General features: G+C 34.8%; 8 protein-coding genes across 8 annotated transcripts; 3 read left to right on the top strand and 5 right to left on the bottom strand.

The window, feature by feature from the left end:
* Position 1: 1 nt before the first annotated feature.
* On the top strand, positions 2–2,443 carry GGI43DRAFT_416256 (uncharacterized protein). Its single transcript, XM_083207265.1, has 2 exons — positions 2–363; positions 416–2,443. The coding sequence occupies exons 1-2, from the start codon at positions 297–299 to the stop codon at positions 2,167–2,169; spliced, it is 1,821 nt and encodes a 606-aa protein (XP_083056397.1). The 5' UTR covers positions 2–296; the 3' UTR covers positions 2,170–2,443.
* GGI43DRAFT_430757 (aminotransferase) lies at positions 2,292–3,598 on the bottom strand (the record flags this gene model as incomplete). The annotated part of the gene is made up of 1 exon (XM_083209315.1): positions 2,292–3,598. The coding sequence occupies one exon, from the start codon at positions 3,596–3,598 to the stop codon at positions 2,414–2,416; it is 1,185 nt and encodes a 394-aa protein (XP_083056396.1). The 3' UTR covers positions 2,292–2,413.
* Positions 3,599–4,050: 452 nt separating this feature from the next.
* Positions 4,051–6,363, bottom strand: GGI43DRAFT_416252 (uncharacterized protein). Its single transcript, XM_083207264.1, has 4 exons — positions 6,036–6,363; positions 5,565–5,973; positions 5,052–5,473; positions 4,051–4,993 (listed from the first exon to the last, which is right to left on the bottom strand). The coding sequence occupies exons 1-4, from the start codon at positions 6,287–6,289 to the stop codon at positions 4,174–4,176; spliced, it is 1,905 nt and encodes a 634-aa protein (XP_083056395.1). The 5' UTR covers positions 6,290–6,363; the 3' UTR covers positions 4,051–4,173.
* Positions 6,364–6,539: 176 nt separating this feature from the next.
* On the bottom strand, positions 6,540–8,447 carry GGI43DRAFT_416248 (Alpha/beta hydrolase family-domain-containing protein). Its single transcript, XM_083207263.1, has 3 exons — positions 7,853–8,447; positions 7,698–7,806; positions 6,540–7,644 (listed from the first exon to the last, which is right to left on the bottom strand). The coding sequence occupies exons 1-3, from the start codon at positions 7,905–7,907 to the stop codon at positions 6,843–6,845; spliced, it is 966 nt and encodes a 321-aa protein (XP_083056394.1). The 5' UTR covers positions 7,908–8,447; the 3' UTR covers positions 6,540–6,842.
* A 197-nt stretch (positions 8,448–8,644) lies between these two features.
* Positions 8,645–9,733, bottom strand: GGI43DRAFT_430755 (ketopantoate reductase family protein; the record flags this gene model as incomplete). Its single annotated transcript, XM_083209314.1, has 1 exon — positions 8,645–9,733. One exon carries the CDS (start codon positions 9,731–9,733, stop codon positions 8,645–8,647), a length of 1,089 nt encoding a protein of 362 aa, XP_083056393.1.
* Positions 9,734–10,327: 594 nt separating this feature from the next.
* On the bottom strand, positions 10,328–11,875 carry GGI43DRAFT_425699 (major facilitator superfamily domain-containing protein; the record flags this gene model as incomplete). Its single annotated transcript, XM_083208541.1, has 4 exons — positions 10,328–10,733; positions 10,877–11,167; positions 11,220–11,470; positions 11,546–11,875. The coding sequence occupies 4 exons, from the start codon at positions 11,873–11,875 to the stop codon at positions 10,328–10,330; spliced, it is 1,278 nt and encodes a 425-aa protein (XP_083056392.1).
* Positions 11,876–12,562: 687 nt separating this feature from the next.
* Positions 12,563–16,080, top strand: GGI43DRAFT_430747 (uncharacterized protein; the record flags this gene model as incomplete). Its single annotated transcript, XM_083209313.1, has 4 exons — positions 12,563–12,589; positions 12,648–13,962; positions 15,053–15,814; positions 15,914–16,080. The coding sequence occupies 4 exons, from the start codon at positions 12,563–12,565 to the stop codon at positions 16,078–16,080; spliced, it is 2,271 nt and encodes a 756-aa protein (XP_083056391.1).
* Positions 16,081–17,329: 1,249 nt separating this feature from the next.
* Positions 17,330–18,241, top strand: GGI43DRAFT_387824 (carbonic anhydrase; the record flags this gene model as incomplete). The annotated part of the gene is made up of 6 exons (XM_083203991.1): positions 17,330–17,373; positions 17,426–17,479; positions 17,530–17,576; positions 17,680–17,907; positions 17,962–18,058; positions 18,112–18,241. 6 exons carry the CDS (start codon positions 17,330–17,332, stop codon positions 18,239–18,241), a joined length of 600 nt encoding a protein of 199 aa, XP_083056390.1.
* Positions 18,242–25,658: the final 7,417 nt, after the last annotated feature.

The raw sequence follows: 25,658 nt of genomic DNA, 5'->3' as shown, positions 1-25,658 counted from the left end.
TAAAACAGTAATGATACAGTTCTTATAAGAGTCAGAGCAAGACGCCTCAAAAGACTATTAGCATCTTGCTCCAGACCTCGCCGACAACTCCGTATGCTTCTCCGGAAGCTCCACTCTGGTCTTGGTCCGAGGCGGATAAGTTTTGGAGTCTCGGACCGCTGGACCGAATATCCGCTTTTGCCCTTCTCCAATTTTGAACCTATTCTTCTTGACAGATCCGTATCCCAATACGAGGGCAAACTAAAACCTCCATTAGCAGTCCTTTAAGCTGAAGATTTATCCATTTTCCAGGCCAAATGACATCAACTAATGAGATGACGAGCGCAGGGCGACAAGCCTCGAAAGACAATGTTGAAGGTGACAGTAAGTCTTCTCCAACGCCATGAATTCCTAGGACCAGTGCTTAACAAAATAGTTTTGAAATTCTCAGAATTCGATATAGCCTACCTTGGACTTGCCGCAGAGGTCGATTATGGAACACCTAGCATACAAAGCCAGAATCAACATTCACCAATGAACAATATGCTGTCCCACCGATACCCCGATTACAGAGATTCAGTCGATGAGAGCCCATTAAACCACCTACAATACTCTAAAATACTATCAAATGTCACCAACCTGACGGCATCAAATACAGATTCATTGGATCACAACGTAGATCCAAGTCTCAGCTACGAACCTTGGTCGCAAATACCACAACTAAACTCTCTGCAGAGTCGCTCATCACAAGCAGGAAAAAGTGTAAATGAAGCGTTCAATGCTTGGACAGAACCTGCTAGATCTTCTAGCACGTTTCAATATTCCCCAGTGGCTGAAAATCAGCAGCCTGGCCTTCCACGACGGAGGAGCCGGTACTTTCGCAATCAACAACTATCAGTTCTTCCTCCTCCAATAGACATCCCAGGCTCATCATCAGTCGACGATGCTTTATATCCAATGCAAAGATGGCGAGAATCCCCGCCCGAAACTGAGCCAGCCTCTTTGTCCGCTATTGCTGACGCCTTGAACCAGACTACCCTAAGGTCCCACCACTCAGCTGAAAGCCTCAATAGTCACCATTTTGGTAGTCGCGCGGCTTCGACTGTCAGCTTTGGAAGCGGTACCAGCCGTTCTTCAGCTTCTAATGCGTCAGCTAACTCGGCAACCTTTAGGGTTTCGAGTGATCGTTCTCGCGGCAGGGTGACGAAACGAACTCGCCCAACAAAGGCGAAAGAGAAGGGCAAAGATATTAGGATCTTTCCATGTACATTTTGCTGTGACTCATTTAAGAGCAAATATGACTGGGCTAGGCATGAAAAATCGCTACATCTTAATTTGCAGAGTTGGCGATGCGCCCCATTTGGTGGGATCATAGTCTTCCCAGACACTGGAAGAGCCCACTGCGCATACTGCAGCTTACTCGATCCTGACCCGCAGCACCTTGTCTCTCATAATCATGGCAGCTGCGAAAACCAGGGCCAGACCCCTACTTTTGCTCGAAAGGATCACCTTGTTCAACACCTACGACTTATACATCATGTTAAAACTCTCCCAATTATTGATTCATGGAAAGACGAGGGCCCCCTTGTAACTTCAAGATGCGGTTTCTGCGACGAAAGTATGCAGAGCTGGGAAGAGCGTGCTGACCATCTGTCAAAACATTTCCGCAAGGGATTGACAATGGATAACTGGAAGGGGGAGCACTGCTTTACAAGCTCAATCGCAGCGAAAATCACACATGCAATGCCTCCCTACCTCATTGCGTCGGAATCAAGAGCACTAATCCCATTTTCTGTCACAAATCATGAAACAAAGGACCAGCTATCGCAGATCCAACAAGCGTCAGATAAGAGTCTGGGGACATGGGATGGCGATCTCACAGGTGTACCAGTGAGCGCGTCATCAGCCGAGCCGAAAATTCAACCAGCACCTTTGGACTCGCTTTGTGAAGACACAAGTTCCATGACTTTCCCAGAGGTTCTGGCACTGCATCTGGGCCGCTATGCACAGGAACAGATGAAACTCGGTATTATTCCCACTGATAGGATGTTTCAAGACGAGGCAAGGAGGATCATGTTTGAATCAATTGATCCGTGGGATCAGACTATCGCAGACAATGACGACTGGCTCTCACAATTTCGCGACTCCCACCTCAAAAGTATGCCTGGGAGTAGGGAGAGTGAAACATGAATTTCCGTTATCCGTTACCTGGTTTCATTGAAGCTGGCCAGTCTATGGCTACCACCGCAGGTCGCCCAACACCATAGAGCGTTACGCGATATTGACCAATGGCTCACTCTGCTAGGCAATTGAGCTCTCTTATATCCGCTATCTACTAGATTACGAGTCTGTAAATGAAACTACTTGCTATTGCACTCTAGTATTCGCATAATTCTCCCTACGGACGCAAAGTCTATCGATGGCCCAATCCGTTCTACCCTGATTCCTGAACAATTTCGACCCAATCGCTCTCTCGGTCCCCAAACACGATCTCTATCATTCTTTCTCTAAGCAACTTAATATGTGGCGTTGCCCCAATATCAATTTTGATACTCTCATCATTAAAGCGGATCTCGCTGACCTCCTGGATCCAAAACGCTGTGCCAACAACGAAAACGCCCATTAACTTGCCATTCTTGGAGGACTCTATAACTTCACCCATCGTGATCCTTTTCTCCAGCACGTCACACTGCAATTCCTTATCTGTTGTCGCGATTGAGAACATTTCTTGTGCTAGTTGGATAATGCTGCGCCGCGTATTGCCGGCCAGGATCAAATTTTCATCGTCCAGCGGCGAAGTGACTATTTGAAGAGCCTCAGAGGAGGTTTTCCAGATCACAAAGATATTTGTCGAACCCGCTTCGGTAATCTGACGATCGGGACCGTATAACCAAAGTACTTGGTCATAACCTTGCTCCTTTGCCAAAGCATGTTCAGCAAGAGCCGAACCATAATTTCCTCCAACCTTGGCCGATCCGGTTCCTCCAGGCCAGGCCCTAACCGCTGACTCACGGCTCGCCAATAACTGTACTCCCGCCTGGGACACAGCTCCGCCATTGATAGTACTAGGCTTGGGTGGCGGCCAGTATACCATGAATATGTAGAGTTGCGCCTCGTCTGGTACCTTGAAGCCTAGACTCGAATCGGACCCAATCATGGTTGGCCTGAGATACAATGCTGAGCCAGGCTTGTTTTTGGGTAGCCACTTCGGCGCCTCGAGCTCGCAGAGCTTGTGAATAAGCTTGAGCAACTCTTGTGGGTCAAATGATGGAAGACAGATGCGAGTTGCCGAATTGAGCATCCGCTCGCAGTTATACAGAGGACGGAAGAGACGAAGGCGGCCGTCATGACCGCGGAAGACCTTCATTCCTTCGAAGCATTGGGTCGAGTATTGTAGAGCGCTTGCTGAAGGCATGAGAGATATAGGTCCATAAGGAACCACTTGCGGACTTGTCCATCCTCTACTCTCGGTCCAGGAAGCTGTTATCATACGATCCGTAGAGGTCTTGAGAGACATAAGATCTGAGTTGCTGGCATCTGGGACCGTTTTGGGATTAAACAATGGCTTCATTTGGAGTTTAGATGCGTCCAAAGGCGCCGATGAAGATTTGTCTGCCATATTTTCAAATACTGATGTTAATGTAAATGCCGTAAAAACCGTATTTTCTCAGATTTGTTTGGTTGATGACGGCGTGCCAAAGTTGCATCCATGTATAAACGAGGATGCTACTTATAAGGTGCGACAGGAGCGTGGATCTAAATGGTTTATCGCCTTGTAACGTGGAACCAATCAGAAAGATAGGATATTTATTCTGTAATGTGCGAGAATGGTAAGCGATATCAGTAGGCGTAGGGCGTGGCGTAGGGCGCAGGGCGCAAGGTGTGGGTTGGTTATGGTGTATCTGATAGGCAGATAACATGAGCCAAACTCTATGTATTATTAATAAGGTTGATTAAATAGCGACGTATATTATTACATTTTAGCATTCATGGAGTTATCAAAAGTTAGTGATGAAGAGATTGCTGGACAGGCGCATACTTGTGTCCTCTGAGACGTTTTACGAGATAGGACTAGGAGAATAAGTAATCTATTGCAGCCAGATAAACATAATGCATGAGTCTTGTAAAAACTAGTAATTTAATGAAACAAAATGTAACGTGAGTGGTATTACTGGTTTGCGTAGCATATTACCCTCAGATCATCATTTCAAGAGCTTGGCGAGCTACGCTAATATCTTCTGCCTCTGCCTCCCAATAACGCAAGTGTGCAATACATATCTTTAGTGTTTCCTGCGCATGTTGCTCAAGATCCATTTTCTTCAGAAGCCCAATTCGTCCTGCACAGATAATTATCATTGCGCGGCAGGTCGTCTCACGGCACCTAAGCCATGCCCCAGCATGTCTATATCTCAGCCCAAGGTTAAACAGCGGATCAAGACATATTAGCACCGCCTTTTCAGCCAGCTGTCTCAGCGAGTCATTAATGGACCAGTCTTGATCCCGTCTATGTGCAAGGAGATATAAGAATGGGCGATAGACGCGCAGCTTGATATTCGCAGATCGCAACCAAGGCGCTAACTGAAATTCACTGATTGTCGACAGGTTGAGTGGCTGGTTGAAGCAAGAAATGGCACGTGGAAGTGTCCCTTGCCATTGCTCTATTTGCTTCTCAAAAGAATGTGCCGTGTTTATCATGTCGACTACGTCCATGCTCGCCCATGTAGACGGTGGTCCTGAGTAAAATGCTTGATCAACGCGGACCGAGAGCTTAGAGAGCGATATCTCAGAGAGGTAGTTGAACCATGAGTTCTCGTGAATTTCTTTAAAATCTGGTATATCAACGGTATGACTAGACACTGGTGAAATAGTAGTGGCTGAGGATGCTGATGTGTCAAAGTATTGGCGGTCATCCAGCCCATCCACGCTTTTCGGTGTTGGAGGGGAAGGGAATTGGTAGGGGAAGTTGAGAGCATGTAAAGCAGACCTGGGTAGCTCAACTTCGGCGCACATATCACTATTGTATTGTTATTAAAACACTCATGCTTGTTTGGTGTATGTGGGATTGGACTAACTTTTCAGACTTGACACAGCTCCAGTATAGTCGCTGCTCCAGGCAATGTCTCAGATCATTATGACACTCATGCTCGTCAGGGACACTTTCGCTATCACTGGATTCTGTACGCTGCGTAACACGCCTTGTAGCCAGACATTTCAAATATACAGTGTACTGCGATGACGCTTGAGAAAACGCCTGCCAGGCTTCTATCGGACGTTGCGTGTATAAAAGGTATACACCTGATAAGAAGTAGCAATGGCATGACATAAGGCTAATACCCAGTAAACCAAATCGTCTTCGGGCGTATTCGTAATATGATTCAGCCTTCTGGCGAAATGTAGCACCGTCCTGCTGTGATGAGGAGCTCGAAAGACTCTCTGCCGTATCGGAAAACGAACTGAATGGGCTAGAAATTGCGCCTAGCGCCGCGGCAACAAGCTGTTTATTGACATATTCTCCATCAATCAGCTGTTCGGAGATGCATAGAGTTACGGCCGGCACAGAAATTAAATAGATTATGGAGGCTTACCACAAGACACGTACGAGAGTCCCATTGTGGGCCCAGCTCAGCAACAGCCCTCCCGTATCTCATCAAAGTGGTGCAATCCAAAATAGGATTCATTGTGTGGGCCATTCTCAAGAATTTCGTCAACAGCGAGGGGATTTCATCCCAGTCCAGCTGTTGAAGTCCAATAGTTGGGCTCGCTTTATGCTGAAAGTCCTGCATCTTGCTAGCAGCTAAAACGCAAAAGGGTGCCCAGTGGTCTGATCTATTGGTCTCGAATATTGGCCATCCAAAAACATGATCTACGGCTGTAAAAGCGAGTGAAATGACAGGAAAGGAGTGACTGATCTCTTTCTCATGCTTTTCTGTCGGCGGTAACCTTTGAAGTATATCATGTAGAAGACCTATTACTTCAGAGCTGCTTTCGTTGGAACTGGGGAGATGCCATTCAGCTTCGGGACTAATGCATAGTTGGTGGTAAAACACAATACGTACGGCTGTAGCCCGTTTCTCGGGGGCTTGGGATACACGCATTCACAACCGAGTCTAACACATCCAGAACAGGAAGGTTTCTCATTGGAACACTTAACCTTGCGAGCTCGGCATACGCGGCATGCTATGACGGCGCGTCGCCGACGGCTTGATCCGACATTGCTATTCCTTCTACCATCGACACTTGAAGGAAGGGATGGACTAGTGCCGTCTCTACGAGGTGAGGTCCATATCGTATCATTGTGCCGTCGATCCATTTCGGGGTATAGATATCGCTCCAAACAAATGAGAAGCTGTATGTGGGAGGGTGAAATGAATGAGAAAAGGCCGCTTCTCTCGCGGAGCAAAGCCGAAGTCTCTCATAACCAATCTCTAGCCTACGGAAACAGAGCCGAAGATACCGAGAGCCCCACATGAATGAGTGGTGATGTTGGTGGGGGCAGTGCATGGAGTAGCACCTAAATATTGCGCCACACGGGCTTGGGTTAAGACAACGTTTGAATAGCTGGCAATTGATGTCACTTCGGCGTCGAAAACTTTTTAGTGGCTCAGGGCTGTTGGAAAGAGTCTAGTTCAATTCATCTTCGTAGCTGCATAATTGTCGATCTCGCTCATTACGCCCTTTGCTCCGACGATGACGCCGAGCAATTCTCCTCTCCTCTGCATATGTTACCCGAAAACTGTAGGTAAAGTCTGGGCATCTCCCTGATAGTAATGCCGTAACTTAAAGCTATCTAGCCTCTCTTCCAGTTTCATCAACTCACATCTATCTTCGCAAATCAAAGACTATCGCAAGTCTAGTGTTTTCTATCAAAGCTTGGTTAGAGCTGGTGTAGTATTTGGGTCTACTCTGTTAGCCCATTCCTTGTCAATTGTGATCTGCTCTTTTCTTGACATCTTGCTCCAATATCTTTCGAAATCAGATTTCTCCTGCCGCCACCGCTGAAGCTCGTCCCGAAGAAACAACGTGATTGCGTTTGCACACTCCGTAACCTTCTCCATCGCGACTAGATGGCCACAATTAAGAACCACCTCTTTCACTCGACCTGCCGCAGCGCCTCCACTACCACCAACTCCTGTACCCGTCCGCGCCATTTTCATCTCTCGCTGTACCGATGGGGATAATTCTGATTTTGCACCAAAGATGTATAGAACGCTGGAGCGCACTTCTGGCAAACGATGGAAGACTTGACTTGGCTCAGGGCGATAAAATGAATATCCTGGATACTCTTTGTCGGCGGCCGGATCTTTGTCAACGTAGTTCTCACCTGGCGTTTCTCGGTAAGTAGATCGGAGAAAAGTGAATAGCTCTTGATGCTTTGAGGTCGTTAGAGTAGAACGCTCGTCACTTTCCGAGTCGTTAATAGGGTAAAGCTCCGTCGGTACTTGGCGGAGACCGTACTCTATCCAACGATCGAGAACACGAGGGTCCCACGACTTGAAAAACGTGCTTGTCTTGAACCTTGATGCAGCTGCATCCTTCGATGGCCAGATATCGCGACGGTGAGTAGACGATAATGCGGGGGAGATAATACCGTTTGGGACTTGTATGACAGGGTCGAGAAGAATGAGGGACCTAAGCAAGCGTGGATGCGCCAGAGATAGAAGTGAACTGTTGCTATATTAGCGGCCAATGAAAGTTATAGACCTTTGGCAGCTTCATACAGCTGAGTACCACCCATGCTATGACCTATACCAACAATCGGATGAGGTATAGAATCTTGCTTTTGGTTGATTAGGTTCATAAGGTCTCTCGCATGGTCGGCCCAACTTGCTACTATGGGTTAGTGGTTGAACCAACATTGTCCGGCGCCACTCACGATCATTTCCGAGAATCTTTTCATTCAGCAAACCTGATTGGCCCTGATTCCACATGTCCGCAATGAAGATTGACCGAATACGAACGCCGATTTGAGAAGCCCGTTCATATATATCTTCCCAGAGAGGCTCATATAGCTCCTATCGAACTGCTTAGTATACGATTTCAGAGCGTATTTGCAAGATTCTGACCTTTGGAAACCCATTTGCATGAGCGCCAATGATTGTAACATCACCCAGTTTTGGTACCGGATTGTCCAGTGGAATATACTGTTTTACTGACAACCTCGGCGTGTCGGTATCACCGTTGGCTGTCGCCGCGATATAGTCTCTAGTATGGCAACAGTTTACTGTATGCTCAACTATGCGAAATGATGATGCCATTCTGATGGTGCTGGTTTGTTGCCTAAGAGGAAATACAACCCCTCTTAATCGTCTCCTCTTGGCCTGTCGAGAGGTTACAAGAGTGCTCCGTAACATGGGTGGCAGCGATATAATACTACTTCAAGTAGATGATGGGACGTTTATAAAGGATCATTTAGGAAATCACGCCTTTTACTGCGCTTAAGTTAGCTTATATTGATCGAATCAAATGCCGACTTCGGAATCCTTAGTTAGCTGCCGAGGTTACTGGTGAATGACACCGCCGTGCAACACGTTACTGATTCCGTGATCCTTACATACGGAAATAACCGTATTATCCTACTATAAATATTTAACTCTTATTGTGCATCGTTTGCTCACATGCCGCTGCTTTATATATTTTACATTTTCTGTGGCGGTGATAACGGTATTCAATAATATTCTTTCGCAAGCTTACCATCTCCCTGCCTTTCTAAAATCTTTCGCACAAGCTCATCATTTATCGGCGTTGGAACCCCAACTTCCCTTCCCCTCCGACACCAATATCCATTAATAAATTGTATCTCTGTTTTCTGGCCTCGGCGTAGGTCCACAACCATCGAGCAAGTCGTCTCGGCCGTTTTTTGAATAATTCCATTTACCGTTCCCTCTAGCTTACCCACTGAGAAGCGCTCCGAGATACCAGGTACTTCTCGTAGCTCTGGCAGCGCTTGTATAACTCGGGAGATCTCAGTCAGCAGCTTCCGGCGAGTTTCCGGAATTGTAAATAAGAATTTGTTTTGAGTATCGTTCAGAGCGCAGAGAGGGTTACAAAACGCATTGACCGTGAGCTTTTCCAGTTGGATCTGGAATACGTCAAGAAATGAGTACGACGTGGCATTGAACCTCGGGACAAGAGGAAGAGCTTTCAGAAGATATGAAGGTGCAGTCGCTTCTGAATTGGGCTTGGTTCGAGGTACAGGACCCAATGATGTTGCAGCGAATCCAGTGTGCGTAATGTCGAACGGCGCATTAAGTGTAATGCCGTGTGAAATGACGCCGGTAACATAGTTTGGTCGAGTCAGTGGATTGGTAAAAACCTCTTCATTGGTGGCTTCAACCATCCCTGATCCATTCTGCAGGAATAGAATATGTGAAGATGCGTTGAGCCGGCTCTTTAACGGCTTAAGTGCTGCTGCTGTTTGCGCACCCTTGACTGAAACAATGAGGTGATCGATAGCATCTTCTTGAGAATCTTCGTTTACCAGTCCCTCTTTATTGACAGAGTGCCATTTCCCGTTATCCAAGACTTCAAGGCGGTAGTTGTCGTGATGATCAACAACTTCTCCTTCCCTGGTTTCCAACCGTATCTTGCTTCCCTTTTTAATAAACTCATCTACGAGAGTTGTCCGATGCAGTAACAAGGTGACCATTGGCCTCAGTGGCTCCGGCACCTCTGCAAGAGTATGGGCCGCAAAAGTCCCGATGCCGCCAAGTCCCAAGACATGTACACGAGGCAGCCTTGAAGATATTGCACTCATCTTTCTAGCTTCTCTCATGAAAACTGAATACTTCAATTTGTATGTTGGAAAGTTCGTTGGCAAGCACTATCTACGGGCTGGAATTAACCCATTTCCTCCAATTGGAGGGGAAGTATTAATACACCGCATCTTATAATCAGCTTTCCTAGACAATTCAACCCAGAATACAAATATTTTCTATATCAGTTAATTTTTATAACTTGAGCTGCGAGATCGGACTCTACTATACGCGCCCTGTTGTGAATAGGGCGTGCTCTTTGATGAAGCTCTATCATCGGTCCGGTTCCGCCGAAGATACGCTGTAACTTTTATTAAGCTACACGCTAGCCCTCTGTGCGGCTTGGTTCTTTTATACCATGAATCGTAGCGGAATAAGTGATAGGTATAAAATTAAAAATAAATATTTTGCACTTTAGATTATAAAACTTCGGCATAACCCTAGCCAAGTACCTAACAGCTATATATACTCTAGTACTACTAAGCTATGCTCCCCTGTATTCGCCTAAATCGAACTTCGTGGCCCTAGCAACGTAAGCCCAGACGCTTAGACTGGTATACTGGGCACACGGTTCATTACATGTATGTACTACTATTTTATACGGCAGCCACAGCGGCGACCCCGAAAAGCTTCTCTCGCTTCATACATGACGCTGCCAAGATCATAACACCTCCTGCCGCAGGAATGAGTACAAATACTTGCCGCATGGCATGGACGAGAGCCAAGATAACCTCCTGTCGCAATGCCCCATCCACCTTTTCTAGTACTTTGCTCCGGACACCTGCAACTGCGCTCTCGATATCTTGTTCTGAAAAGTTCTGGTGTGATAGAACAGATTGTAGATTTCTGACGGCCGTTGAGTGGAAAATCTGCCCCGCAACAGCAAGGGCAATGACCTGGCCTCCAAGCTGCGACACGTTCTGCAGGCTGAGCGCGGCCCCAGCATTCTCTGGTTTAGTGGTAAGTGTGGCGATAGAATAGCCAGACAACATGGCCAGGCCACTGCCAATGGCTGTGACTACACACAAGCCATAAATAGTCCCGGTTGACGTGCGTGGGTTCAGGTAAACAGTAAGGAGTGTGCCGCCAATCGTCAAGAATATGCCACCAATAACATGTATACCTCTATGTCACTAAGGAAATACCCAGATGCAAGATTTACCGAAATGGCAACGATAACAAAGGGAAGCAAGCGAACAGCCGCCTTTAGAGCACTATCGTCGTTTGTAAACTGAAAATAAACCGGAATGAAATACATTGCAACGTAGAGTGTTGTGATGCCAGCTGCGGTAGTTATATAGAGTAAAACTTGTGTGCGTTCACACAATAGATGGACAGGAAATGCACGGTGAGCGTTGGTTGTGAAGAGGGCAAAGTACTGCTGGAGAGCATATGCAACCAAAGTGATTACAAAAACCACTAAAGTCGTGATGGTTCTTCCATCGTGCCAGAGCCGAAATGGCAAAGATGGAAAGATTAATGTAGAACGCCCAGCGCCAGGTGGCTGACGATGTTGCAAATGCTCCACCAATGACAGGACCTAGGATAGCACCAATACCCCAACAGCTTTCAATGAGTGCTATGTATAAACCACGTTCCTCTGGTGCTGTTACGGCCAAGAAGTGATTCAAAGAGCCAAGGTAAATGCCGCTACCTCCGACGCCGGCGATAACACGACCGACAATCAAAGCACTCATGGTTGGAGCGGTACCATAAAGAGCTGAGCCGACTTCGAAAAGCTCCACAGGTGTGAAGATGGTCCATTTGATGTTGAAAGTGTTGTAGAGGTTTCAAAGTGGAAGAATGACGCACACGGAGCCCAGAGGAAACCCTGCTCCAACCCATGTCAGCTGCTCGATATGACCAAATTGTTCAATAACGGACACTTGTACATCTGCTGCCATAGTGGTATCAAGACCATAGAGAATACAGCTGATGTAGAGAGCGACACATATAACCAGCCAGCGAAGACCGCGGATCTGTCGACCTTTGACCTCTGGCTTGGGATTGATGCTATTATTGTTTGGTGAGTCCTCTATGGCGTTGACATAGTTTGCGTTAGATTTCCCATCTCCATGCTGGTTGTTCGCTTCAGCAGATTGAGCCCCTGGCTCCTGAGGCAGGATGGCAGACTGAAACGGCATGATGTTGACGGCTAGTAAGCACGGATATACTGTAGGAAAAAGAAGGCATGGCATACCATCCAGTCATATTTATTGCAGTGGCAACGGAATAAAATATAGCAAAGAAAAAAAGCAAAGAAAAAAAAGTTTGCCGGCCCGCCAGTTTTACTTCAACCACAATGGGAGTATTTATCATCCAATGTATAAGCATGAGCATGGCCCTGGCGCCGTCGGAAGAGCATACGGAATCCATAGAAAATCCAAAGTTGACTGAAGCGATAGTCGTATGGAAGCGAAGGTTATGTGGAGCGCCATATGGTGTATGAAAGCCGACCCTGATCTCAATGATATCGACGCGTGTGGAAATATTGCTTTGATATCTCGAGGCTCATCATCCCTTCAACTTAACGGTGGAGCATTAATGCACCCTAATACCTACCTAGGTAATTTCCAGAGTAAAAAAAACCCTCCCACCAGCTAGTGCCGCAGAGCCTCCGCGGAACCTTCAGAACGTTGGGCTAACTAATACCCCGTTGTCTTTATAGCTGTTCATCTTGCATCATTTGTCAGCGGCTAGTGACTGCTTCCGCGGAAGCTCTAAAACAACCTTGACAACTTGTGATTCTGAAGCGAACACAGTCTATTCTAAATCAGATTAAATCGTCATATTCATATTCATTTAGCTCAATCAATGTCATTTTAACGCTGATGGAAGGCTCAAAGGCTACTAGGAAGGTATAGACTGCAATTTTTACCTCGTCGCAAAAGAGATAATTAGCTAATGTAGCGAAAGTCCTGTGACTTCTGTTACCGGCGCAAGATTAAATGTGATAGGCAGAAGCCTCATTGCTCACATTGTATCACGTATAATACGGATTGTACCTTTACAGCACCCAGCCGCAAGCCTGGACCAAAGAAACAACGGAACTATGCAAATATCGAGGGCGGTGCCAGCAATGCGCAAGACCATATTCAAGAACTAGAAGCTATAATCCAGCAGCTTACCAGCCGTTTAGAAGTTGCTGAGAGGGAAAGTGGTGCTCAGGCTCTACCCCAACCTGAGGGGGCGACTGAAACTACCACAACGACGCTGTCATCGAACATAACAAATGAAGACGACAATAATTCTTCTAAATCGATGATTCTCCCTCCCATAGAACAAGTTCTACCTGTCATAAAAATCTATCTGAACGACTTTAATACAGTGTTGCCCTTATTCAATGCCAAAACTCTTCTACAGTTAGTGCACGATTGTTACAAGGTTGGGCCCCTGCAACGAGACCCGGTGGCATGGGCTGCCATAAACGTTGCTTTAGCCCTCGCGCAACATTGCACTCTTGTGGATAGTTATAATGTTCCATCTTCGGCTGAGTGTATTAGCAAAGCAGAATCAGTTCTCTCGACAGTGGTGCTGGGCGATATCCAGCTGCTCAACATCCAGGTTTTGGTGGGTATGGTGATGCTGCTTCAGGCCTCGCAAAATCTCCAGCCTTCGCTGATCTTAATTGCCACAACAATGCGTCTCGCACATGCAATAGGCTTGCATGACCGTACCTACTCAGCGCATCTAGACACTATCCACGCGAGACAGCGTGCCTATGTGTTCTGGCTGGCGTATATCCTCGACAAAGACCTCAGCATGCGCTCGAAACAACCATCAATCCAGATTGATGACGACATCAACCTTGACTTGCCCTCACCAACAGTTGTCGAGTATCAGATTGAGGACAAGAGTGGAATCAATGACACCGGCATCTATACTGGTATCATTACCACCGCAGACGGAACCGTCCAGATGAATTACTTTGTAACTCGCATCGAGCTGGCCGTAATTGAAGGTGGTGTATATGATTATTTGTATTCTACGCGATCTCACAAACGTAGTCCGAAAGAGCGGTCTCATGCACTGCAGAGCGTAGCCTCCGCCCTTGAGCAGTGGAAAGCTTCCATACCGCCCGAGTTCAGCGCCTCTGTGGGCTTAATTACAGTACCTTGTGGTTTGCTACACTTTATCGGAGCATTGCACTCCACTACCCTGGCTTGCACAACTCTCATAAACCAGGCCCATGCGTGGGACGCCGAGTGGGTGGCCAGTATACGCAGATATGGTAGGCAAGGAGTTATACCACTGCTACCACCAAAGTGGGAGGCGTTGGTAGATGAGGCACGTAATTTGATGGTCTTGTTGGGGGGATTAGATATGACGGATTGCTGGAACTTTTGGTAAGGAACCTTAGACTGCATCCTCATCGGACAGTCACATTCCCCATTTGCTCTCGTTCGTTTGATTCATATCGATTGCTGTTCAGTGGAGCTGACTAGCAACGATATCATAGGATAACAGGTTGTTCGTATATGACAGCTATGGTGCTCTTGACAGCCAACAGCATGCATAGACCACGACATGATAACCTATCATTAGATAGCCGACTTGTTGCCGTTGGTTTGCAAATAGTTGGAAAAATGATGCAGGAGACAGGAAGTGAATTGTTAAGGTCATTTCAGGCTACTTGTGCTGAGCTGCATCAGCATACCCAGCGACGATGCGTTGAAGCAGCCACAATAGCTAACAATGTCGACTATTCATCGTTATTTCTAGACACGCAATATGGATCTGGGGGAAATGGACATAATGACAGTGTTTAAATTATATAAATAAGCTTTATCAACAATAGAGAGCCAAAAGATTCCAGCTATGACAGGAATTTAATTAACTCACACGAGCCTGGCACCCACTTCTAATGGCGCCCTTTCGTCAAAGATATGCAGAGAACTAGGACACAATAAGCGAAACGCCGCGGAAGCTCTTCTCATACCATATATTTTGATTGGGTTACTAATTCGCGAGATTTTATCCTATGCTTTGTAAGCTGTTATTTTGTATCTATCTCTATTATACAGCTTTCAGCAGCTTTACGATCATCCGCGGAACCACCACATGATACAATGGTCAGAAATGTACGTTAAACAAAATTTTAAGTAGTTGAGCTGCTTATAAACACTACCTAGTAATAGGGAGTATTCGCTGATCGCGGATTCAGCATATATAGATACCTAGGTATATATAGAAGCTCAACTGCCGTTAATTGACTATGTTCAATCCTTAAAACTACACAAAGTGACATATATTGCTCAGTCATGCTATAAATCTTGATTCTTTTAAACCAATTTACTATTTACTGAGTAGACATTTGATAGCTGTTGTCGAGTATTCTCAGTATACCAACGCAAAGATGGCCAGCTACGACGGACCTCATCCAGGCAACGAGATGTTTAAATCCTTTACAAAAACTTGGCACACCAAGGCTTACCCTGCAATTTTGCCTTCCAGACCCGAAGTCAGCGCCGCCGGAAAAGTTGTCTTCATTACGGGCGGTGGTAGTGGTATTGGCAAGGCCACAGCGATCGCCTTCGCAGAAGCTGGGGCCAGAGCCATCGCCATTTTCGGGCGTCGTATTGAGAAACTTCAATTGGCTGCAGAAGAAATCTCCAAAGCCAACTCCAAAGGAACCACCACAGTGATTGTTGAGGGGGCCGATGTCAGCCAGCGTCAGGCTTTGGAGGGTGCCTTCGCCAGCGCTATCCACAAGGCTGGCGGCGGCAAGATTGACATCTTTGTCAACAACGCTGGCCTCATCAAGCCGCCAACCCCTCTCGCCACTTACAGCGAGAAGGAACTGCGTGAGAGCATTGAGGGTAATATAATTGGTTCCTTCAACGCGATCCAGGCAATGATGCCCTTGTTGGCGCCCAAAGCAAAAATCTTAAATATCTCCTCGGGCATTGCGCATATCACCCCTATCCCTGGGTTTTGGGCATATGCATCCTCCAAGCTAGCAATTATTAAGATGTTTGATTCCCTGCAGGTTGAGAATTCGGACCTTAGCATTTTTAACGTCCAACCTGGGGTAGTTACAACCGAGCTCAGCGAAGTTTCCGGTTTCCTGGGCCAAGATGATGGTAAGCCAGTTGCTTTGTATTCCTTGATGTCTTCCATCGTTGCACAAAGAAAATTGTGCTGTTTCATCCTTGTATTGCAATAGCTGATTCCTTTACTAGTTGCACTTCCAGGCTGCTTCCACGTTTGGCTTGCATCCCCCGAAGCCGAATTTCTGAAGGGGAGGTTCGTCTGGGTTAACTGGGATGTGGATGAATTGAAGGCTCATGCTAAAGAGATTGAAGAATCGATGCTATTGAAAGTAGTATTAAATGGCGTTCCAATGTGAGCCTGAAACTCAGATAGAACCTCATATTATATAAAGCTAGATTGTTCAAGAGATACGTTGTATCTAATACAGTTGAACTCAAAATTAAGTCTTAGCGTTAAACCAAACCCTCTGATTGGATCTTTCAGCTCCTTACAGATGAAAGGTAACTTCCATACAACTTCTAAATTAGCTAGAGATTTACTATTCTCTATAGGTTAAGCCACACAGTTCATGCTAGATTCTACAACTTGGACAATAAATATTTTTTCGAACTTATATTAACATTTTTGTGTAATAAAATATAAAATAGAATGTAAATAATTGCTAGTAAATGCAAAACTTCCTGCACGCTTCTTATAGGTTATTGAATATTTACACCTCTATTACAAGGACGTCTTGTGTTTACTAACAGTTATAAGTGGGGTTAATATACTACTAGTGGGATGAACATTACATCTCCGCGGCGTTAGTAATTGCTACCATACCTTTAATATTTAAAAAAGTTCTAAAGGAAGCTATAATCTCGGAATCGATTAATAACCCGGAATCTCATTGCTGGGCAGGCATTAAAAATTTCAGAATTCCTTAGATGAATAGTTATCCATTTCGGAATCAATTGATAAGCCGGAATCACGCCAGGTTTACGTCGACAATGCAGTAGTTCCACAAAATAACCTCATTAAAATAGCAAAGAGAATAGACAACAAGGAATGGAAGCTGACATGCATCGATCCAATTGTTGTCTTAGAAATGGGCCACATAGAGATGAAACACGCAGTTTCAGATGTAACAAACGGATTTATGTCCATTCTACATGTCTCTATACTTGGAAACACTATGGGAAACTTTCAAATCACCTGGATAATAAACTTCCTGACAATAATGCCGTGAGCGACCAACAGCTCAGAAATATAATGGCCAAGTATTTGTGACCTTGATACCAATGTTGCTAGTTAACCTAGATAATCTTTTAATTACATTTATAAGCAATATAGTTGTCTTGTCTAGTAGTATTATAACAAAGTCAAAATGCGGAATCGGCCACCCCACTTGTATACTAATATTCGGAATAACAATACGCATTCAGAGTCTGCCTAAATCCTTTGATTTAACTTTTCTTTATCATTAATATTTCCTTAGATTAGATATAAAATCTTGAGAGCTAGTCAAGCATAGTAGCAGAACTCTTTACAATTTTCTTCTCACTGACTTTCTTGGTTCTCATGATATTCAACCTTACCAACCAGTTTAACTAATTATTTGCAAAATGTCTGATGGACAAAATTCCAAGCAGCTTTTTAAGCTTAATGAGTAAGTGTATCTGTTTTTTTTCATTAACCAAAATTTCTAACAGAAAATAAAGCCAGGCCACCACGTATAAACGGCCAACCGTGCAAGAGCTGCTTGAGCGCAATGCGTATGATCTCTGGAAGCGTTCTGGAGAAAACATGCTAACCCAATCTGCAGCCAGAGAGCTCAAACTTTTAAACCAATATTAACATTCGATGATTTGAGTAAATTGCCATTGGAAAAGCAAATACCAATGCCAAAAATATTTATTGGTGGGCACTAACAATTTTTGTTTCGCAAACAGACGTTCTAATTGTTCTTTCATAGTCAGCTGCGACGATCCTCGAATAATTGCCTCGGATATTCTTGGCTTGAAGCAATGGGGTATTTATATTTACGAAATCCATTACCTCATGAGCAGTCAAGAGGCTAACTCGCTTTCAGATACAGTTGTCGCTACTGGCGTTGCAGGCCGTGTAGCACACCAATTTGAAAATATGCTTTTTCTTGATCATTTCCTTCATTTTGAAGATATTATGATCATTCACCATACCAGTAATGTGGAATCCTATTTTGGTTGCATTATAAATAACTAACATTTTGATAAAGACTGTTCGGCTGGAATATTCAAGAATGACGAGATTCACCGGGCGTTAGAAGAGCGGGCACCTGGCCATCCAAGCATTCGACTCCCCGGATTTGAAAGGTAAGAGATTACAATTAAGATCCGAGAGTATTCACTTACTAATGCTCATTTAGTCTCGAACAAAGTGTTCGAGATGATATTGAATTCATAAAACGCTCACCACTTGTTCGGAAAGAGCTTGCAGATCGAACTACGGGATATATATATGACATAGAGACTGGAAAACTTAATATCGTAGCTTAATTAGCGATCCTAGAGTTTTGTGCAATAAAACATTCCCTCCGCAGTACTAAAATGGTTAACTTATACTTTTTATTATTTTTCCATTTCTCTTTTTAACACTTTTGTGACGACCTGGTCACTAGATTCCTAAATGGGATTAGTAATGCAGAGGGATTCCTAAAGGATAAACCTGAGGTCTAGGTTTATGTTAGCGGATAGGTTAAGGGATTTATAGGTAATAGTAATAAGTAATAATAATTAGTTACTATTAAGGTTAATAAACTTAGTGAGTCGCACTTTAATTATATTATAATTAGTGTATTAATAACTAGTTATTTAAGTTATTTAAATAAGTGTAAGAAGTAGACTTATATACCTAGTTAAATGTCTGTCCTTAATATACTTAATTATTAAGTGTGTTAAGTAGTACTTGACTTACTTAATAATTGATTTTATTAAGTAATATATAATTAGTAAAACAGGCTTATTTTAATTTATTCCTGCTTACCCTGTAAGCTTATTATTATAATTATAAAAGTTAAGTTATAATATAATATCTTTTTTTTAATAGTTTTACTTTTAAAATTTTATTTTTTATAACTTATACTTTTATTACTTATATAAGTAATTTTTTTCTTTTCTTATAATTTTATTAAATTAATATAATAGCTAGTAATAAATATAAGTATTTTAAATTTTTTTAAATTTTATAATATAATATATTAAAGTATTTTATATTACTTATATTATTAATTATAAAATCTTATTTTTATTATAAAAAATATAATTATAAGTATTTTATATTTAAATTAAACTTTTTATATTATTTTTAATATATTTATTTTTAATAAATAAATTATAAAGCTTTTAATTTATTAATTACTTAATTTAAAAAAATAATAAATAAAAAAACTAATTTTAATTTTAAATTAAAATAAGCTAAAAAAGTATAGTTTAAAGCAAGTATATATATAAAATATTTTTATTTTTAAAAAAAAAAGTAATTTATAAAAATAAAAAAAGTAATTAAGCATAGAATTAAAAATCTAGAAAAATTAAAGCATATTAAAAAAAAAAAATATAAAATATAAAAAGCTATTATCTTTTAAGCTAAAATATTATAATCTAATATAAGTTCTTTTAAAACTAACCCTGCTTTTTTAAAACAAGTGGATTTTTTAAAGGAATAAAAAATAAATTTTAAGTTAATATAATCCCTAGGTCTTAATAAAACTTTTTTACTAGCGCTATTAAATTCTTAAAATATTTAATAAATTCTTATATTTTTTCTTTTTTATCCTTTTTTTCTTACTATACTTAATAATATTATTTCTTATTATTTTTTATTTTTATAATATTAATCTTTTTAATTTTATATTTTTTTTTTTTTTTTTAATAATAATTTTATTTTAAATAATTTCTTTAATATTTTTATTAATTAATATTTTTTTTAATAGTAATATATAAAAAATTAAATATATAAGTTTTTTTTATTTTTCTTATTTTTTAAAAAATTTAAATTTATAATTTATTTTTTTAATTTTTTTTAAAATTTTATAAAAACTAAGCTTTTTAAAATCTAGCTTATTACTTAATTTATTTATTTTAATATTTATTTACTTATTACTATATATATATTATAATAACTAAATTATATTTCTCTTTTAAAAGTTTAGTCTTTTAAGCTTGTACTAGTTTATATATTTAATTATTTTTTAATATATAAACTTAAATTATACTTTTAATTTATTATATAATTTAATTATATTTTTAACTTTAATAATAGCTTTTTTAATATTTTCCTTTTACTTAAGTAGCTTATAAGCCTTAAATTTAAATTTATAATTTAAAAAAAATAATAATTTACTTATAAATTTTAATTTTATATTATTATATAAAAGCTATATAATTAAAAAAAGTTCTACTTAATTATTTTACTTAAAATTAATATAATAATATAATTATATTTTAATTATTTAATTAATTTATTTTATTTATTTATTAGTTTATAAATAATAAGCTATACTAGCTTTATAATTTATTTTAAGTTTAATAATAAATGCTTTTTAAAATTTAAATATAAATATATTTCTTTTATTAAAAACTATTTCTCCTAGCAGTTTATAATTATATATAATAAATTTTATTATAATATAACTTAAATTTTTTATACTAGTTATTCTTTTAAATAATAAAAAATAAGTAAATTTAATAAGTTTATTAATACTAATAAATATATTATTATATATTATTTATATTACTAATTTTTTAAATTATAATAATTTAATAATAAAATTAAATAAGATTAATTTTTATAATTATTATAGTACAGGTAGTAATTATAATTTTTTATATAATTTATACTTAAAGCTTTTTATTTACTAATATATATTATATTTTAATATTATATTAATAACTTTATTTTTTATTTTAATAAATTTATAATAATATTAGTAATATTAGTAAATTATATTAATTTTTTAATATATAGTAATAATTATACTTTAATATATATCCTTTAATATTTTAATTTATAATTCTTTTAACACTTAAATTTTATTATTATTTTATTTTAATATCCTCTTATTAAAGTATATATATTTTAAAAGCTGTTTAAGTATTAAATTTTCTATTAAATCTTTTATTTTATTAAAAATAAAATTATATTTTTTAATAGTAAATAAAATATTAACTTATATTTACTTATAATTTTTTTTATAATTTTTATATAAAATTTAAATTTTTATTTTAAATATTTATTTAAAATATTTTTTTTTTTAATTTAAAATATCTGCTTTTTTATTTTTAATTTTTTTATAATATATAAGTTTATACTTATAATTTAATAAAAATTTAAAATATTTAACTTGTTATAAAAAAAGTTTTTAAATTATAATAAAATAAATAATATTATAATAATTAATATAAACTTTAACTTTATAAGTATTTTTTAAATAATAATATTATTATTTTTTAAATATTTTAATAATTATTATAAATTTCTTATTATAAATAAAATATTTTAATTTAAGTTTATATAATTTTTTTAAAAAAAAAATTATTAAATAAAGTTTTTTATTTTTATTTTATTATATTAATATTTTTTTAATTATAAAATTTAAAATATTTATTTTAATTTTTAATAGCTTATTTAAGTTATATATAATAAGTATAAGTTTATTTAAAAGAGTATTTTTAAATTTTTAAAATATTTTTTTTATTTTTTTTTTATATATAAGTTTCTTATTTTTAAATTTTTTCTTACTTTTCTTATCTTTTTTTAAATAAATAATATTAGTAAGTAATTTAATAATTTTATTATAATTTTTAATAAATTTTTAATAATAATTTACTAATTTTAAAAAGCTTTATATTTTTTTTTTTTTATTTTTAATAACTTTTAATTTTAAATTATAATAAGCTTATTAAGGTTTATTTAAACTTATTCTAGTAAAATTAAATATTTAAAAAACTTAACTTTTTATATATAAAAGTTATATTTATCCAGTTTTATTAATAAATTAATATTTTCTAGTATTTATAATATTTTATAAATATATTCCTAGTATTTTTTAAAAATTTTAAAAAATATTAAAATATTATTTAAGTATATAATTATAAAGTTATTTATAAATATTTTTAAAATATAATTAATTATTTATTAAAATATTATAAGTATATTAGTAAGTTTAAATAATATTATTAAGTATTTAAATAATTTATAATATATTTTAAATACTGTTTTTTATTTATCCCTTTTATAAATATAAATTAAATTATATACTTTTTTAAAATCTAAGGTAATAAATTATTTTATATTAGTTAAGTAATTTTAAATTTTTATAATAAGTAGTAATAAGATTTAATTTTTAATAATAATTTTATTTAATTATTAATAATTAATAACTAATTATAGCTTCTTATTTTTCTTTAATATAAATATAACAGGGTATTTAATTTATAAAATAAATAATTTAATATATTTTTTTTTTAATTATTTTTATATTTATTTTTTTAAGGTTTTAAGCTTTATTTTATTAAAATTATAAATTAAAAAAAATTTTATTATTTTTTTATTTATAAAATTAATATAATAATCTTATTATAAGTAAAGTAATTATATTATTTTTAATATTAAATTAAATAATTTTTAATATTTCCTGTATTATTTTAATATTTTAAATAAAGTTTTATTTAATTTTTTTACTTTTTTTTTTTTTTTTATTTTTAATAATATTTTATTTAAAGCTTATAATTTATTTTTTACTTATATAATAATTTTATTAATATATATTTTTTTTAATTTAATTTACTTATAATTATATTATAATAATATAAGTAATTTTTTAAAATTAAATTTAATTTTTTTTTTAAATTTTATTTCTTTTTTTTTATCTTATATTAAAGTTTTTAAACTTAAAAATATAGTTTTACTTTTTTTACTTTTTTTATAATATAATTATAATTTTAATAAGATTTTATTTTTTTATTTTATTTATTTTATTTTTTAATTAATTAATAAGTTACTTTAATAAAGCTAATAATTTTTAAATATAATATTATAATTATTAAATATTATAATATTAAGCTTAATATTTTTAATATATTTAATAATAATTATAAAAAGGTAATTAATTTTTATATTAATTTTAATTTTAATATTTAAATTAATAATATTAAAAATAAATATTAGGTTTATTTTAGTAAAGTATAATAACTAGAGTTTAATTACTAGGCTATTAATAATAAAGTTATAATCTATACTATTATTTATATAAATTTTAATTAGTTTATTATATAATTATCTTATAAAAAAAAGCTTTTTACTTTTTATTATTTAAATTATATTAATAATAATTTTATTTAAGTAATTTTATTATTATAATTTTTTTTAATATTTTATATATTATTTATATTTTAAGTATTAATTTTAATTTTAAATTATTTAATAATAAGCTTTAATTAAAGCTATATTTTTTAATTTTTTATTTATATAAGTATTTAAATTATAACCCTGTTAAGTTAATCTAGTAGTAATTTAATAAAATTAATTTCTTTCTTTTTTATAAGTTTTATAATAATATAGTTTATAATCTAGGAAATATTACTTATTATAATACTTTATTATTTTTTTTTTATAAAATTATAATTATATTATCTTATATTATTTTTTAAGTTTATTAAAAATATATATTTAATAATATATTTTATTATATTTATTTTAATTCTCTTTTTTATAATTATTATTAAAGCAGTTAATAATTTTATTAATTAAAATTTCTTATAAAATTTATTTTATTATAGTTTTTTCCTGGGTTTTATTAAAGTTAATATTTTATATAAGTTATTATTTAAAATATATAATATATACTTTTTTTTATATTTTTTTAATATAATTATACTTTAAATTATAAAATCTACAGAAACTATACCTTATATATTTATAATATACTTTATATAATCTATAAAAGTAATATTTATATTATATTAACTAGTAATCCTAGTTCTTATATATATATATAATATATTTTTTTTTACAAAACTTATATTTATATATTCTAGAATTATCTTAACTTTTATAAATTATACCTGTTATTTTTTTAAGTGTTTTAAAGGTGTTATAAGTACTATAAAATTTAATTTAAAATTCCTATTCTATTATTTTATTATTATAAGGGTAATAATTTAGTATATTTTATTATTTTATATTTTTTTAAAAGTAATTATAAATTTATTACTTAAAGCTATAATAATAATATTTTTTATATTTATATTTTAAGTTATTTAAAAAATAAAAATAACAGTAGTATATTATATAATTATAATTATAATTTAAGCAAGTGTATTATATATTATTATTTTTATAATATTTATATTAAAATTTTTTAATTAGACTTAAACTAAAATTTTTATAATTATTAATATTATTATTAAATATTTCTATTACTTTTCTTAAATATTATTTAACAAGGAATTACTTTTTAATAATATATTTTATTTTATTTTTCTAGTAATAAGTCTTAGTATAATATATATTTATTACCCTAATAGCTTTTTTATTATTTTCTTATTTTTCTTTTATTATTTATTATTATTTAATTTTATAATTATATACAAGATTTATTAATCTGTATTTAAAATATTTTATTATTTTCTAATATTCCTTATTTTCCTTATTAATAGCTTTTTTTATTTATTTTAAATATAATTACTATTTTAATTTATAATTTAAATTAAATTTTATTTTTTTATAATTTAAACACTTAAGTAATTTAAAATAAGTTTTAACTTTTACTTTTTTTTTTAAAAAAAATTCTACTATTATATTTATATTATATTACTATTTAATTTTATATTTATATTTTAAATTTATTAATTTATATTCTAGGTATTTTAAATATTTATATTTTATATTTTTTAAATTACAAATACTATATTTATAATAATTATTAAAGATATAATAATTATAAGATTTTTTTTAAAATCTTATTATATTAACCCTTGCTTTTTTAAATATTTTAATTATTTAAGGTTTTTTAAAGTAATAACTTAATTTTTTTTTATTACTTTTATAAATAATATAATTATTATTATAACAAGCTATTTAATTTAAATTTATATAAGTGTTTTTATATATAATATTAACTTAAGTTTTTTTTAACTAAGTAAATTATTTAAAAATAATTTTTTTTTTTTTATTTTTTTTAATATAATAATCTTTTTTTTTATAACTTAGCTTATTATAATAATAGTATTTACTATTAAACTTCTTTTTAAATTTTTTTTTAAAATTCTTATTCTTATAATTAATAAAATCTAGGTTTATTTTTCCTAGTTTACTATTATTACTATTAATAATATATTTATATTTTTTATTATTATTAGCTTATAAGTGTATTTTTATTTAATTTCTTATTTTTTTAACTTTTTATTTTTATTATTATTTATATTATTATTTATTAATTTTAATAAATTTCTTTTATAAGTTTTTAAATATTTTTAAAGGGTTTTTTAATAACAGGGTATTTTTAATTTTAAGTTTTAAGCTAGTATAATATAATATACACTTAATTATATTATTATAATTTATTTTAATACTTAAATATATAAATTTAATTATATATTTAAAATATAATTTTTCTTTTTATTTAATATTAAAAAATACTATTTTAACTTTTTATTTTTTATTTTTTTTTTTAAATAAAACTTTTAATTAATTTTTAAATTTAATATATTTTATAAAAAAAATTATTATTTCTTTTTTTTATATTAATATATTATTATTTTTTAAATTTTATAAATATAATTTATACTAGTTTTTTATAATATTAATAAATCTTTTTTTTATTATATAAATTTTAAATTTATTTATATTTATAATAATTTTAAAATAATTAAAATAATTTTTTATATTTATAAAATAAGCTTAAATTTTTTT

Source organism: Trichoderma evansii (assembly GCF_050947405.1).
Source record: "Trichoderma evansii strain SZMC 28006 chromosome Unknown GGI43scaffold_27, whole genome shotgun sequence".
Lineage (NCBI taxonomy): Eukaryota > Fungi > Ascomycota > Sordariomycetes > Hypocreales > Hypocreaceae > Trichoderma > Trichoderma evansii.
The sequence above is the reverse complement of the archived record's forward strand: the minus strand, read 5'-3'. Positions and strand labels throughout refer to the sequence as shown.

Coding starts and splice junctions, on each gene's coding strand:
- GGI43DRAFT_416248 (XM_083207263.1), bottom strand. CDS start 7,907: ATGTGGAATCAGGGCCAATCAGGTTTGCTGAATGAAAAGATTCTCGGA. Junction 7,807..7,852: donor AAAGATTCTCGGAAATGATC/GTGAGTGGCGCC, acceptor AACCCATAGTAG/CAAGTTGGGCCGACCATGCG. Junction 7,645..7,697: donor AGCATGGGTGGTACTCAGCT/GTATGAAGCTGC, acceptor ATATAGCAACAG/TTCACTTCTATCTCTGGCGC.
- GGI43DRAFT_416252 (XM_083207264.1), bottom strand. CDS start 6,289: ATGGATCGACGGCACAATGATACGATATGGACCTCACCTCGTAGAGAC. Junction 5,474..5,564: donor ACTCTCGTACGTGTCTTGTG/GTAAGCCTCCAT, acceptor GTCAATAAACAG/CTTGTTGCCGCGGCGCTAGG. Junction 4,994..5,051: donor AGCTGTGTCAAGTCTGAAAA/GTTAGTCCAATC, acceptor ACAATACAATAG/TGATATGTGCGCCGAAGTTG.
- GGI43DRAFT_416256 (XM_083207265.1), top strand. CDS start 297: ATGACATCAACTAATGAGATGACGAGCGCAGGGCGACAAGCCTCGAAA. Junction 364..415: donor AGACAATGTTGAAGGTGACA/GTAAGTCTTCTC, acceptor TTAACAAAATAG/TTTTGAAATTCTCAGAATTC.